The sequence below is a fragment of the Nicotiana sylvestris genome, chromosome 5 (assembly GCF_000393655.2).
Source record: "Nicotiana sylvestris chromosome 5, ASM39365v2, whole genome shotgun sequence".
Taxonomy (NCBI): Eukaryota; Viridiplantae; Streptophyta; class Magnoliopsida; order Solanales; family Solanaceae; genus Nicotiana; species Nicotiana sylvestris.
Genome location: NC_091061.1, coordinates 159,836,560 through 159,853,366, shown reverse-complemented (window position 1 = coordinate 159,853,366; position 16,807 = coordinate 159,836,560). Strand labels below are relative to the sequence as shown.

Here is a 16,807-nt window from a genome sequence, read left to right as displayed (position 1 = left end):
AGCAGGCCTGCATCGAACAAACAATGGCCCAGGTCTGGTCCATCACGCATGGGCTGGATTTGGGCCCTTAATTTTTGCTCGGTCGACTGTGTACGTGGCCGTGCTTCTAATTTTGTGCAAGCACTCGGAATTCTGTATAGATAACTTGCAAGCATGTGATTAACTGGGGCTATCTACTGTTTTCAATTAGTAGAGACAAACGCAACAAGAAATGTAGTTGCTATAGGATATCCTTTTAAAATAAGGACGAGATGAGCCTCGACAAAAAATAAAGAAAAACACACAAATTGCGGGGCCCTTGTTAAATATATATATGTTGAAGCATTCAGTCCCTAAGGTGGGTCGTTTAGCAAATCTCACGACCCTCTCGGAATAATAACGCGATAGCCTCTTTAAGCGCGTATTTAATAATTTTACCTTTTTAAATTCGGGTGTGCATTTATGTGACCCAAATCCAAATCTCGACGGATTCGAAATGTGTTTCTAATCACGGGTACATTGATTGTGACGTGGTTCGAGATGCATGTCCATGACGTCGCAAATTCCTTTTAAAAATAGAATGAGACGAGCCTCGACAAACAAAATGTACAAAGCTGCGGGGCCCTCTAGATGCATGTATATATTAAAGTATTTAGAATTCGGGATGTGTCGTTTAACGAATTTTTACGACTTTCCCCAAAATAACAAGACGCTAGTTGCTTTAGGCGCGCCTTTAACAATTTATTTTCCTTAATTCGGGTGCACATTTATGTGACCCAAATCCAAATCTCAACCGAGTCGAGATATATCGATAACCACGGGTACATTGATGTAACGTGGTTCGAGATATGTTTTCACGACGTTGCAATTCTCGTAAAAATAATAATAATGACAAAAGCGGTTAAAAGATAAAATTTGCACATGGTTCATAATTGTATTTAAAATCAGATAAATAAGCCGAATATAACAGTTGAGCGACCGTGCTAGAACCACGGAACTCGGGAATGCCTAACACCTTCTCCCGGGTTAACAGAATTCCTTATCCGGATTTCTGGTACGCAGACTGTAATATAGAGTCATTCTTTTCCTCGATTCGGGATTAAAATTGGTGACTTGGGACACCCTAAATCTCCCAAGTGGCGACTCTGAAATAAATAAACCAATCCCGTTTCAATTGTCCTTTAATTGGAAAAACTCCCCTACGCCCTCACGGGTGCGGAAAAAGGAGGTGTGACAATCCCTGTCATATCTAAATGGGACCAAGCAAAACAATCTATGTTATCGATAAGAAATTGAATAAAGTTTTTCCTGAGTTCGGGGGTTAATCCCGTTCCCAAGTATACCTTTCGCTTGGGCAGATGCTCGATCAATATAACCTATTCTAACTCCTTGACAGTTGATTTGGTAGCGTCAGAGTCTTCGGGAACAATAAAGGTTCGAGGAGTCAGAAAATCCTTCTCCTCTTCTTCTTCCTCCTGCTTTCCCGAATCCGTCGAGGTTAGTGGCTCTGATTGCTATTTGGTTTTATGTTTGACTTTGATGCTCGACCTCTTCGAAGTTGATAAAGTCGATACTGATACCACCTCATCAACTGCAAACATTTCCTTTGCCGCATGCTTCTCCCCGAACACTGTTTTCACATCGTCAAATGTCGGGAATTTCATCATTTGGTGGAGAGTTGAAGGAACCGCCTTCATGTTGTGAATCCATGGCCTTTCGAGTAGGGAATTGTATCTTATGTCTCCCTTGATCACGTGGAGTTTGGTATCTTGAATGGTTCCGGCCACGTTCACTGGTAGAAGAATCTCCCTTTTTGTTGTTTCACTGGCCATGTTGAAGTCGTTTAAGACCCGAGCTGCGAGCACTATTTGATCCTGTAGGCCGAGCTGCTCCACGACCCTCGATCGGATGATGTTTGCTGAGCTACCTGGATCCACTAAAACACGCTTAACTTGAACTTTATTTAACATGATAGAAATTACCAAAGCGTCATTGTGTGGTTGAGAAATTCCTTCCGCTTCTTCGTCGTTGAATGATAAGGAACCATCGGGCACACAATCCCGAGTCCGTTTCTCCCTAGTAATCGATACCTTAATGCGTTTGAACACGGGCCCTTGTGGAATATCGACCCTCCAACGATCATATGAATGACATGTTGTGGTTCTTCTAGTTCATTCTTCCTGTTGGCATCCTTGTCTCTGAACTGATTCTTGGATCGATCACTAAGGAACTCTCGAAGATGGACCTCGTTGAATATACGGGCCATTTCCTCCTTTAATTGCCTGCAATCCTCGGCCTTGTGACCATGCATGCTATGATACTTACACATCAAATTGGGTTTCTTTGGGAAGGATCGATTTATATGGGTCCGGGCCATCTGGTATCCTTGATTCTTCCGATCGTTGATACAATGTCTGCTGCGTCGATGCTAAAGTTATATTACGATAATCGAGGTACCTCCACGGGGTCGGCATGCTTATCAAAACCACTTTTGCTCATAAGTTCTCGAGAATTTTGCCCTCGATCGTTTCTCTGATCATTCTGGGATGGATGCGTCCCGAGTCATTGTTCTTTCGATCTGTGGTATATGGTTGATATCGTTCCTTGTTCGACCTCGGTTCCCAGTCAGTATCCCTCGAGGCTTTCACTACCAACTTGTTTGGATGAATTGAACCCGTAGGGGCTCCTAACTGGTCGTCCTCGACCCTGATCTTCGATTGATATCGATTGTGTACATCTGCCCCAGTTACAACTGGATACTCAATCAAATTTTGCTTCAACTGACGTGATGCTATCGAACTCCGATCGTTTAACCCCTGGGTGAAAGCTTGAACGGCCCAATCATCTGAGACCGGTGGTAACTCCATGCGTTCTATTTGAAATTGGGCCACGAACTCCCTCGGCATTTCGTTATCCCTTTGCCTTATCTTGAAAACATCCGATTTTCTTGTGGAAACCTTTATGGCCCCGGCATGCGCCTTTACAAAAGAATCTGCTAACATGGCGAATGAATCGATAGAATTCAGTGGCAATTTGTGATACCAAATCATTGCTCCCTTTAATATAGTTTCCCCAAAAATTTTCAACAGAACGGACTCGATCTCATTGTCTTCTAAGTCATTTCCCTTTATCCCGCATGTGTAGGTAGTGATATGTTCATTAGGATTGGTGGTCCCGTTGTATTTCGGTATGTCCAGCATGCGGAACTTCTTTAGAATAGGCTTCGGAGCCGCACTCTGAGGAAAAGGCTTCTGCACGAACTTTTTTGAATCTAAACCTTTTAAGATCGGGGGTGCCCCTAGTATCTCATCAACTCGGGAGTTGTATGTTTCCATTTTTTTGTCATTATCTTCGATCTTCTTTTCTCCTGACTCAATTCTTTTGGTGAGCTCCTCGAGCGTTTTCATAATCATGGGGTCAACTCACAATCCTCTACCATTCGTTCTTTCCGGCACTAGCTCGGTACGACAAGTGTTTTCCGGCTCGACCACACTCGGAGTTTTGTGTTGACTCTGAAGTTGAGAAATAGCGGCTTGTTGGGCTTGTAACATCTCAAATATTATATGGAGACTAACTCTCCCGTATCCTATGCCCTGAGTTTTTTGGCTACCAGTTCGGCCTTCCCTGAGCACACTCCCTCCGGGGTCCACGCCCTAATCTGCGTTCAGAGCAATGTGTGAACTGACGTCAACTGGGTCAGCAACAGGCACTTCCTCAGGGTTAATCGGTGGTACCCCGACTCCTGGAGCAATTATGTTACCATTTTCCCCATGAAATCCAAGACCATCATCACCATGTACGAGTGCGTTTTATGAGTTTGACATGTTTTAACCTAAGAAAAAAAATCTTTGACAAGAACAAGTGTGAAAATAACGTATGTTATCATAATCAGTACTAAAATAATTACTATTATCTTTAGCCCCACGGTGGGCGCCAAACTTTTTACCTCTAAAATTCGAGTAACAATTAAGTTTATATTGAGGTCTTAAAGATACGTGATTTAGTCCAATACTAACTGATAATAAAGAAATCAAACATATAAATTAAAGAAGTAAGTTGAATCAAACCAGTGTGCAAGCAAGTCTTGACCTCGAGCTAAGATGGCCTCGAGCTGGGTCAGTAAGAACAATAAAGTTAAACGAGCTCGGTCCATTTTGAACTTGGGCTCGAGGCGACTCTTCGAGCCCACGAAATCGGGCATATCTGATTTTGACCGTATACACCCTTAAATATAATCCTGATCATATTTAATCCCTTAAGTATACTAAAGTGGAACACATTTAGTTTCACTGACACAATGTGTTCAAAAACTAACGATGTTATCCAACTCTGATTCATGAAACAAAGCTTCTGCTCTGAAGCAAAATATTTCCTCTCCTTTTATTGGATAACGCAAACTATCACTTTAATTTCTCATTTTTAGATAATATCTTCCAAATTTTTGACCTTGAAAATATCCCCGTCTTCTGTGCCGGTTTTCAATGAGAAAATGACATTGTATAGCCGCTGTAAAAATAATAGACGAAAAAATATATAAATTATATATATAAAATTACAGTTGATTTTTCCAAAAAGGAAAGCTAAAATTTAAAAAAAAAATAGAGCTGCCATGATCACTTCTAGGCATATTATTGAAGCAAACGAATAACCAGGTTGTATTATCACTTTTAGCTCGTGCTAGAAACTATTTACATCTGGTAGCCGAAAAAGTATATAAAATTTGTATCGGCTATACAATGTCATTTTCTCATTGAAACTGGTACAGAAGGGGATATTTTCAAGGTCAAAATTTTAGAAGATACTATCTAAAAATGAGAAATTAAAGTGATAATTTGCGTTATCCAATAAACGGAGAGGAAACGTTTTGCTTCAGAGCAGAAGATTTGCTTCATGAATCAGAGTTGGGTAACACCGTTAGTTTTTGAACACACTGTGTCAGTGAGAGTAAAGGTGTTCTACTTTAGCATACTTAAGGGATTAAATATGCTCAGGATTATATTTAAGGGACCAAAATAGACCTACTCTCAAAGATAAGTGACAATATTGGCCAAAAACTCATCTCCCCCACGCAATTTTTTCCTAACTTTAACTTCAAATAACTCATTTTTCAACTCTTGTTTCTTCTATAAATCTTAGGCCTCTAGTCTATTCCAGCGAAAAAGTTTACAAATTTACCCTCATTTTAAGTATAGAAAGAAAAATCAAGGTTATTTTAGTCTTTTAGGTGCTTTATCTCTGTATAAATACATTGTCTCATCTTTGATCTGGTTAAAGTGATGCCAGAATTACGGTATAATATCATACCAATAAGAACAAAGATGACAAGTCAATGCCTCATAAAAAACCTCTGAAAAGGTAAGTGATACATGATAAGGACATGCCTAAGATTAATAAGTTAGCTTTACTGAATGTGAAATCCCACTAATTTTATAGATTAGGAGTACTCCCTAGTCCTACTCTGTAATATTATTATTAATTACAAACACACATATCAATTTGTAAGTGGAGTAAAATTAACTTTGTCTTTCTTCTTCTGTTTTCAAAAATTAACTTTGTTTAATGTACTATATTTGTGCGAATGTAGTTTACAGCCTTGTTTGACCTTTACCGTTAGTTTTAGGATTTAGGATATAAGATGTCCACTTTTTGATACATTAAGGACTATATCGGTTAAGAAGTACATATTACGAACTAGAATAGTTCAACCTCGATACATTAAGGACCATTTTGATCATTTTCTCTATATGATATTAATTAACACTTTGACTTGGGGTGTTTAGCTCTTAAATTTTTTATTTTGTTTACGAGTGGAAGTGTGAGTGGTTGGCTTTGGCGAGTATGAGAAGAGGTAAAGGACGGCTTAAGAAGAATTGGGGAAAGGTGATCAGGCAGGACATGACGCGACTTCAAATTTCCGAGGACATGACCCTTAATAGGAAGATGTGGAGGTCAAGCATTCGGGTTGAAGGTTAGAAGGTAATTGAGCGTTTTTCTATTTCGTACCGGGTGTGAGGTTAGTCTGATAGTGTTTTGTCTCAGACTGCTAGTGGTTAATGTAGTGTTCACTATTTTTCCTTTTTTCATAGTACTGTACTTTTATTACTGGTTATTGCTTTTCCATCTATTTTCGGGCTCTTACGATGCTGTTATTATTTTTCTGCTTTCTGTTGCCGCTACCTATCTATTGTCTATTTTTTTCTGCTTTCTGTTGCCGCTACCTATCTATTGTCTATTTTCGTCTTCTTGAGCCAAAGGTCAATCGAAAACAATCTCTTTATCCTTCAGGGTAGGGGTAAGATCTAGGTACACACTATCCTTTCCAAATTTCACAAGTGAAATTTCACTGGGTGGTTGTTGTTGTTTACGAGTGGAAGTGAAAATACGTCAATCCTATCGCACAAAATTAATCAAATATAAAGCTGCTTGGACTTCATATGAGTATGTGATTCTCTAAAAGCGTAAAAGAAGCAACTTTGAAGACTTTTATTTCATTGCTCAAAGATGAAAGAGTACACAGCTAATTCAACTGAAAAACAATACAGGAGCCCAAGCTACAAACAAAAGCTTTGAATTCAAATTTCATCCAAACTAAAACCAGTTTAAAATGGCAGCAGCCTCCACCGTTTAAAGGCTAAAGAGGCTGCAACACTTGGATCTCAAGACTTAGAGTTGCCCCGAGAACTAAGCACATTCGTACGAAAAAAAGAAAAAAAATTGATCTTTTACTTGGGCAGTCCAGTTTCTGGATTGAGGAGAGCATGGCTATCGTCCGTCAGCAAAACTGGACCTCTACCTGGTCTTGTGCAGATGAAGTAGCTAATTTCACCCTTGTATTTCTGAGCTGGAACTTTGTCCTTAATTTCAGGTGGAGGCGGCAATGCTTCCACATCCTTTATGTCCTGAATCCCAGCATCCTTCAGAATTGACTTATCGCCTATGACATAGCTGGAGAGAAGGGAAAAAGAACAATGAGGAGCAGTGAAGATGGTTTGGTTGCATGTTGATAACACAAGGTCCAGAATGCATATCATGGCGGACAGGGTTGGATGCACGCTTAACAAAGCAGTATCACGTGACATCGCTTCGTCAAAATTTTTTATTAAATATATGTATTAATACTGTGAGGAAACAGATAAGTAGGAAAAAATGACCACTTAACATAAATTGTCTTTTGATGTGTTGGTTATGTACTTGATTTTGCTCTAAGAGATCAAAGGTTCAAACCTCAACTAGCACATTTTTTACAAATATTTGAGAGATCCTCTGTGGTTAAAAATTGTGATGAAGTAGAATTGAACTCATGATCATTTTTACTTGACTCAACAAAACCAATTAACTAAGACTATTTCTTGGCTAGAAGTATGATAATTAAAGTTATTATTCCCTTCTTCTATAAATTTCGACACCACTTACAAAAATTCTTACGTACCCCCTGATGGCGGGGTGTGTTGGTACAGAGGAAAATATTTTATTTTCTAGTGTTTGGTTTCCAGAAAATACTTTCTAGGGAAAATATTTTCCATTACTTTTCTGCATAAATCATATTCCTTCACAATTACCTCAATTCGTAACTTTATATCACCGCTTTAACTAGCACTTAGACATTATAATCAATCTTTAATTCTCAGAATTTCGTCAAACCGTTATAGGTTTGTTAATATTATTGTCAATCTTTAATAAATGTTTTTTTGCAAAATACTTTTCCGTTCTCAAACCAAATACCGGAAAATATTTTCCAATATTTTCTAAAAAAAAATAAGTTATTTCCCGAAAAATATTTTCTCGAAAATCACTTCCTTCGTACTTACATTAGAACTTTGAATCTTTTAGATGGAACACGTACCTGTTTAGATCAGTATCTGAATTTGGAGGGAAGTGGAAGAGAAGCCTCTGAAGCATAAGTGTGGCAGCCTTTCTGTTACGTGCAATTAGAACAGCATTTGGTCCAGCATCGAAGGTGTATGCAACCTGCAAACATTCTTATGTTTACTAAAAATGGAATATGCATTTATTCTTGCTAGATTACACCTACTTTTGACATCAAACTTGCAGGAGAAAGCGAAATGTGAACTGAAATAATAGTCAGCAATAAGGCTAACTAGCCTGATATTGAATTGTCAATCAGAGTTTAAAAAGGTTTGAGATAAGTCCGAAAGTTGCTTGTTATAGCGTCAAAACCAGCTCAAAAGCGGAAAATTTCAATATTTGGATGCATCATGAGTTAGCAGAATCTTCAACACAGAAAGGTGCACGAAGTTTGGGGAGAGAGGTATGAAGGAAGCAGTCACTACCCGTTACGAATATTAAAAAAAAGACAAGTCTCCAGAAAATGGAAATTACATATGTTGCATCCTGAACTTGTCCCAGAAAGTCACTTACACACTCAAACTTTGGTGACCCGTTCTATTACTTCAGTATAAGAGAAGAATAACCAGATCATGCAATTAGCTATTAGAACAAGAGCATGGTAAGGTAGAAAACCTGTGGAGTTCCTTCTGAACGGTTCCATTTCTCAACACAGCCAATTACCCTGAAAAGTTAACACACCATCAAAACTTGTTTCTCCCACTTTCGGTATAAGAGATCACAAGAATTACGTGACAACACATCTTAAGCTATAGGCTGAATTTAAGACAACTTGCCTATGAGATGTGTCATTCATGTAGAATATAGGAGGGCTAGTATCCATGCAAACTGCATGAAATTGGTTGCTGTCGGCACAAGTCAGTTGAGCAAAAGTTGGAAAATCACGATTTTGTATAGCTTCTTCCATATGAATAATGCGTTTTGGTACTACTTCCTACAATATTTAATACAAATGAAAAGTCAAACATCTGATACAACGTTACCAATTAAAAGAACTAATGAAAATAAGCTGGAGATATTTTAGAATATTGTTTGAAGATGTGTCAAGCAGCAAAATTCAAATGTAATCAAGAGTACAAGGAATACCTTTGCCCTGTGTTCTATAAGTGCACTGGTTTCAACAGTATCACGCATTCCTGAGGTACTACTTGTTTCCTTCTGCCGTGAGCTCACCTGAAGTACGTCACGTAATAGAAAATATTAAAGGGAGAAAGATCAAAAGGCACAAGTCGACTAGTTAGTGCACAATCAAACTGATTGCATCATCATTTATGCACACATCTTATTTTAGAAGATGATGCAAGTTCAGAATCCTGTTTATTTTGTGGAGCTGAAAACAAAAAATGCACCCAAAAGTTATTCCAATGAGCAACGCTTGTGTAATTCAATTGATTAAACTTCATTAATTTATTATCAAGAATAATGAGTTACTGAAGCAGCTTAACGTTGGTATTGGAGAACTAGGAGTCAGTTACAAGTGCGAAGTTGGAAGTACAGTAGCAATAAGATTTGCCTTGTTTTTGTCTTTCTGGAAGTCTTGTAACTAGGGTCTGTTTCCATTAGCACTATCTTTGTGCTAAGTTCAATTTTTAATGAAATATGTTACCATTTCAAAAAAAAAAAAAGATTTCCATTTGGAAAGAAAGAAATAAAAACTGTAGAGCACGTACAAGTACACAAATATGTGGCAGTTAAAGTTCTAGATTAGTTAGCAGGAAATAAAAGCAGAATATTCTTTCTTTTTCCCTTTCAATTTCCCACTTCCCAGTATAGCACTATTGACTCACGTTAACGGAACTGGGTATTTCTAAAAGAAGGGGTTTTCAAATATCTAAAACTTGAATCAGAGACTCATTACAAGAAGGGGCTCGTCAGAAGAATAATAATAGAAACCAAGTTCTTCTCTACAACCTTATTTCCGACAAAGATATTCCTATTTTTAGGTCTCAAGGAGTGCAGTTCCAATGGGCTAAGTTAGGTTTCTGTTCCACATATTATTCTAGATATCACAAATGCACAAAAGTAATGCACATGCAAGTATCATCCTAGGAAAAGTAGAACAAGACAGCATGAGGAGAAATAAAAAAGGCAAAGTTAAGTAGTGTTGGTTGTTCCTACTTTTCCAAATTCTTCTCCCCGTGTTTTTTTTTTTTTTTTTGTCATGGAGCTAAGATTTATGCACTGCAAATTGACAAATTCATTTTACTTAGCTTTTCTGATGATGGAAATGTATATAACCACTTACAAAAAGTCTTGCAAAATCTTGGAAAATAGAAACAACAAAACCAAAATTTGAAATTAGAAAGATTTCAGGCCAGCTCAATAAAATCGGTGCCAAAAGCCAAAATTTAAATAAGATGTCATATTCTTTTTTAATAAATTTATGTATATTTTTATTTAAAGTTCACTCTTCTAACTCTTTGAGATACAAAGCTATAAATTAATCTTTTCAAGAATTAATTCCTCCATATATTTCTTTTAATGAGAAATAGAGACAGTTTATTCAGAAAAATCGAGTTGAAATTAAAAAATGAAATCGTCATAACCAGGAAAATGCAAACAGAATGAATGTACGTGAAAAAAGGAAAAACTAGAATATGGGGTAGGTATATTTACAAATTAATAGAAACTTAACTTAATTTACTCACTCATTTGAACAACCTCAACCAAATCTAAAAAAATTGAAATCTCTTATTTATGTTAAATATAAAAGTTATACATAGTTTACTGATGAAGCAATTATAAAAACAATTATATAATATTTATAATTTTGTAACTATAAGAAATGCATATTATTTATACTATTATATAGAGCACGAAACTTCAATACAACATGTTGATCAAATTTTCTATCTTTCATAGGTGTATTACGTATTGGATAAAATTGTAATTACAATTATATCATTAAAAAACTTCATATTTTTTGGTATTCATCATTTGAACTTTTTATTTAATACAAAACTATTTACTATAAGAACACTACTATCTTTGTTAAGAAGTTCCAAAATTTTAAAAACATCGTTATTTCCTTGCATGGTCATGACATTAGAAATGTAATGGATCTACTTTCAAGTTTTTAAGTTATTATTTCATCTTTTCAAATTTACAATGGTATAACTTTATCATATTTTAAAACTTTGTATTAGCCTACTCAAATCTTCATATCTGCCAATAAGCTTTTTGACAACAAAAACCAAGGTAATGTATTGACACAAATGACTAACTTGAATATGTGAAATTCTTAACTTGTATATAATTTAATTTTTAATCTTATAGTGTGAGTATTTACTAGTTATACATAAGTTTTTGAGCCTTATATACTTTTTCCATTTGATATTTTCGAATCCGGATAGGAGAGACAGACAAATTTTTTCTCCCTTCTCACTGCCTAGCAATAACATATAAATTGCTGAGTTTTCCTAAAACAATCATAATTTGGATGGAAAGTACATACCACTGCAATGATGATAACAAGCTCATCCCAGTGCTTTTCGTCTACAAGCTGAACAGCAATGCTATCGCTACCATTTTCCTCCTTTATACGTTGGGAAAAAATTAGAAAAAAGACTAAAAAAGATATAATACATGGCGGGAGATGTTACAACACGAAGTTAGGAGCTCGACATACTTTTCCCATGATCCACTTGACGAATCCTCCATACAAACTTCGACAAGCACTTCCCGAACCTTGCCTGTGCGTGAATTAATGAAGTTTGTCACATTGATTATTTATTTAAGTTATTGAATGGGCAGTGGAATAGAGAAAGATAGATGCGTTATATGTTGTAACCTCAACCTGATTTTAATCTTTTTTGACACGAAATATAGAAAAACAAAACCAGTTAAAGGAAATATTCACGACCGATATGAATTACCGTGCTATGGCAGAAAGCTTCCCGTTGTCCTCTTGCACATTCATCAATTTTGCAAGGGAGAAAACTGCATATAGGAGACATAAGTTAGTTGAAGGTCATAAATTAACCTTGAAAAGTAATTGGAGTACTCCGTTCAAGAGTTTTAGAAAATTCTTTTCTGCATGGACTTGCATAGTGTTCATGTAGTATAATGTACAGACATATTACACGTGTTGGAATCTGATCTAACTGTGTAATTTACTTTATTTTCCAGTGCATAAGCATTTTGTGTGGTTTATAATATTTGAAAGTAATTTGTTTCTTTAAGTATATAATGCTGGATATTTTGTTGATGCTTTAGTTGCTAAATCTAATATCTGACTTCAACCGGCAAACATCAAAGATCTTGCCTTTTTCTGGAGTGTTCCATAATTTTGGTACTTTTTCCCGTTTATTGGATATCTTCTGAAGTGTTGCATGTATTGTTTTTAGCTTGTAACATGACCTTAGGTTCTACGATCAGTAACATATCATGTTGCTTGGCAAGGAAAATAGTTCCAAACCCTTGATAGATTATTTAGTTAATGGAAAGCTAAGTTGCTGGGACTCGGGCGTGGGTATCCGATACGAGTGAGGATCTAGAGGTCAGGTCCTTTATGATTCGGTGGTACGGATCCGGATATGTAGATTCGAGAAGTAATTCAAATATCTAAAAATACAGTTATAAAAATATGTCTAAATTATGATACATTATGAGAAAAACTTATTAGGTAGTCCTAGAAGGAGAAATATTGATCAAGAGAAGAATCCGAGAAAGAGATAAAAGTATAAGGACGGACATAGAAATTTTTATATAAAAGGTATTCCATTTTTTTCAATTTCACCCTAGCTTTTGTATTGATTTCAGAAATTATTATATCTATTTTGAATTTCTCTGTCAATCTTAGTCTAAGTACCCAAAATCGAATGATCAGATCCGGTACAGGATCCCACACCCACACTTGTGTTGACACGGGTACGACACCGAAGTGAATAGTGCAAGCAACTTAGATGGAAAGTGTAAGCTTTTTTTGTCCACGCTCTTTCTTTTACAAGATGATCTATGTTACCATTTTCTATTCATGCATATTATATAGTGACCCAAGTAATGTGAGCTTCACTTGATGCAAATTGCAAATCAACTTCTTTCTAACATTGCTCCTTTTCCGGTAACGAAAACTATGTTGTGTAACTTTTATATCTTGTAAGTGGCCTTTAAAAGAATGAAGTTGCTGATAAGGTAGTGCATTTATCTATTCATTTGAGCTTCTTGGGTTCTAGTGAATGTTGCCTTATTTTGTATCCATGTTGGTGGTGAGTTAGTGGTAAGAGTTATCCATGGTTGCCAATCTATATTACATATGCATGTTCATGACTGCGTTGAGATGGAGCTTCTGCTTGTGTGTTATCTTCTTCGGCCCTTGTCTATAAAGATAATAAAAGTTCATTATGAAATTTGTGAATTGAAGATTAAGTCAGCCTTCTTAAGAATTTTATTGTTGATTACTATACAAAAGCATGATATCTGAGGGGAGAAGGTAGAGGGGCAAGCCCATGCTTGACCGAGTGTCAAACCGTGTTCATTGTGCTTCGGGGATTTCTTGGTTATCAAAAAGAGAAGTTAAGAAATTGTCAATCATACCTAGGCAAGCAAAACCAGCAGCCGAGGAAGCCAAACCGGCAGCAGTAGGAAAATTATTGTAAGAAACAATATGCACATGCAGGTTCTGCCAATCCTTTTTCGCGATCTTGATACCCTTATTCTCATCCTCAACGTCACTAGCACGAGCTCGAATTTCTCTAAGACAGTTTTGGTATCTGCCTCCGGAGAGGGATATTTCCTGCACAATGAGCAAAAATGAATATAAAAGTGTCAAGATCCAGATATAAGAATCCACAACATAAGGTTCTTTCTCCTTGCTGAAAAAAAGAGGGAAAGGAATAAATCTAATGAGCTCAGCTTTCTAAGATTGCACAGAAATGAATTGTATTGTTTCATATCTATTTTCCTCAGGACTATCTTTACAAATTTCCGCAGCAAAACCAGAGAAGATAACCAATATTTGACCCATTATTAAACTAGAATTGCATCCTCCCACGAAATCTCACTCCATATAATGTAGAAAATTAACAAAGAATGACCAAAAGGTGCAAAGATTTGATATGATTCAATCTACTTAGCGCGGGAAGGATGAAATAGGGAGCTCAGTTCCCTAAACGTTTTCTGAACCCCCTTGATTCCACTACATGTAATCACACACAGCGAAAAGAACACATAGCTGATGCTCTCATAACATAAGAGCATACGATCGTGCAGGTAAGAATCCACTATCTGAGCTTCCAAAATGCTCTTCCTTGGAAAAGATCAATCCCCATTAAACTTAATAAACTCAACTCAAGAAATTAAAACATATTACTCTTCAATATCTGAACTTTACCAGCATCTGAGCTGCAAAACAATCTTCTTTCACATAAATCGGCCCACAAGAAATTACAACTCACCCAAACTTTTAAAATGAAACTTACACTAAGAAAATGAGAAATTTTACTCATCAAGAACTAAAAGTTCCCCAATATTACAGCTGCCCAAACAGTCTTCCTTCACATTAAATCAACCCATATAATATTGTATGAATAAGTACTCATCGGATTGAAAAACGAATACACCTAGAAAATGAGAATGTTTTACTCTTCCGGAATTGAACTTTCCAACATCTGAGCTGCCAATACAGCCTTTTTTCACATAAATCAACCACGTATAAAATTACAAAAACAAAAGCTTATTCAATCTTTCAATAAACTTACACTGAGGAAATAAGAAATTTCTACTCTTCAAGAACCAAAATTTTAAGACATCTTAGCTTCAAAAACAGTCTTCTTTCACGTTATCGACCCACATAAAATAATAAAAACACATAGTTATCATTCTTTTTAATAAAATACATTGAGAAATTATAGTTTTACTCATCAAGAACTGAACTTTCTCAACATCTGAGCTGCCAAACAGTTTTCTTTCACATAAATCAACCCAAACAAAATTAAAAAGCAAATACCCATCAAATTTTGTATAAATTTAACATTGAAAAAGTGAAAAAGAATTTACCTTTTCACTGAACGACACAAAATCACAAGAATGTATAGTCATCATTTTAAAAAAAAAAAAATCAATTAAATACACTGAGAAAAATATAAGCTTTTAATCATCAAGAACTGAACTATCTCAACATCTGAGCTGCGAAAATAGTTTCTTTCATACAAATCAGCCCAAAGAAAATTACAAAAGTACAAATACCCATCAAAAGTTTTAAAAATATTTACATGAGAAAGTGAAAAGAATTTACCTTTCCATTGAGCCACACAGAATTATAAAAACATAGTCATCATTTTCCAGTTAAATAATACACTAAGAAATTATCAGTTTCACTCATCAAAGAACTGAACTTTCTCAACATCTGAGCTGCCAAAACAGTTTCTTTCATGCAAATCAACCCAAAAAAATTACAGAAATACAAATTCCAATCAATTTTTTTCCAAAAAATTACACTGAGCAAGTGAAAAAAATTTACCTTCCCATTGAGCCACACAAAATCACAAAAGCATGTAGTCCTTTTTTTGTGTGTTAAATACAATGAGAAATTATTAGTTTCACTCATCAAGAACTAAACTTTCTCAATACCTGAGCTTCAAAAACAGTTTTCTTTCATACAAATTACAAAAAAAAAAAAAAAATATATTTACCCATCACACAAAATTACAAAATCATAGTCATCTGAGCTACCAAACCACTTTTCTTTACATAAATCAACCCAAACAAAATTACAAAAAAAAAAAAAAATACCCATCAAATATTTCGAAATCATATAGTCATCATTTTTTTATTAAATCTGAGAAATTATCATTTTTACTCAGACAAGAGGGGTTGCTCTGATGGTAAGCAACCTCCACTTCCAACCAAGAGGTTGTGATCCCTAAGAGCAAGGTGGGAAGTTCTTGGAGGGAAGGATGCCGGAGTTCTATTTGGAAACAGCCTCTCTACCCTGGGTAGGGGTAAGGTGTGCGTACACACTACCCTCCCCGACCCCACTAAGTGGGATTATACTGGGTTGTTGTTGTTGTACTAATCAAGAACTGAACTTTCACAAGACCTGAGCTGCCAAAACAGCTTCTTTTACACAAATCAACACAGAAAAAATTAACAAATACTCATCAAATTTTTTAAAAAATTACTAAAACATATACACAGAGAGATTATCAGTTTTCCTCATCAAAAACTGAACTTTCTGAACATATGAGCAGCCAACCAATCTATTTTCCACACAAATCAACCCAAACAAAATTTAAAAAACAAATACCCATCAAATTTTACAAAAAAATAGACTGATCAAGTGAAAAAAGATTACCTTTCCATTGAGCCACATGCGATCTTGATTGAAAGCAGGACTAACAGCAACAGTTGTAGTGGTACAAAGATGAGCAGGATCAAGGGTAACACTAATACTATCATTAATAGCAAGAATTAAATCCTCATCTCTCTTTCCCCAATACTTAATCACTGCTATATTTGTGGGTGTTTGAGCAGTCACCATAAGAACCCAATTCTGTAATTGTTCTGCCATGGCCAAAAAATCAAGAGCAGAGAGGCGATAATTCCAATAAAAGGAATCTGGGTATTTAGATCTATGAAAATGGGAATGTGAGTTTGGTTTTAGATTTAATTTGGATATTTGTATTTATATGTGCAGAAGAGCATGGCTGCGAACCTCCATTGTTGAATAACAATGTAGTGTAGTTTATTTCTCGTTGGCATCAAATTTTTGAACAAGGATTGCGGGGCCCGGCGAAACAAATTGTGGGACCCAAAAAAAACAACAAGGAGGCGTTTGGACAAAAATATTATAATTATTGAAAAAAATAGTATTTGAAGTTAAGTAGAATAATGGTATTTGTCATTTGAAATTATGTTTGGACATGCATTTCGCTTGAAAAAATATTGTAGTTTTGTTAGTGGGAAATTATTATTTTTTTGAAAATTCTGAAAAAGTAATTTTTTGAAAAACTCATTTTTAAAA

General features: G+C 35.8%; 1 protein-coding gene across 1 annotated transcript; it reads right to left on the bottom strand.

The window, feature by feature from the left end:
- Nucleotides 1–6,438: 6,438 nt before the first annotated feature.
- Nucleotides 6,439–16,525, bottom strand: LOC104241768 (diphosphomevalonate decarboxylase 2-like). The gene is made up of 10 exons (XM_009796708.2): nt 16,139–16,525; nt 13,381–13,579; nt 11,721–11,784; nt 11,474–11,537; nt 11,300–11,380; nt 8,932–9,018; nt 8,622–8,779; nt 8,461–8,509; nt 7,823–7,947; nt 6,439–6,924 (listed from the first exon to the last, which is right to left on the bottom strand). Exons 1-10 carry the CDS (start codon nt 16,352–16,354, stop codon nt 6,702–6,704), a joined length of 1,266 nt encoding a protein of 421 aa, XP_009795010.1. The 5' UTR covers nt 16,355–16,525; the 3' UTR covers nt 6,439–6,701.
- Between the last annotated feature and the right edge of the window lie 282 nt (nt 16,526–16,807).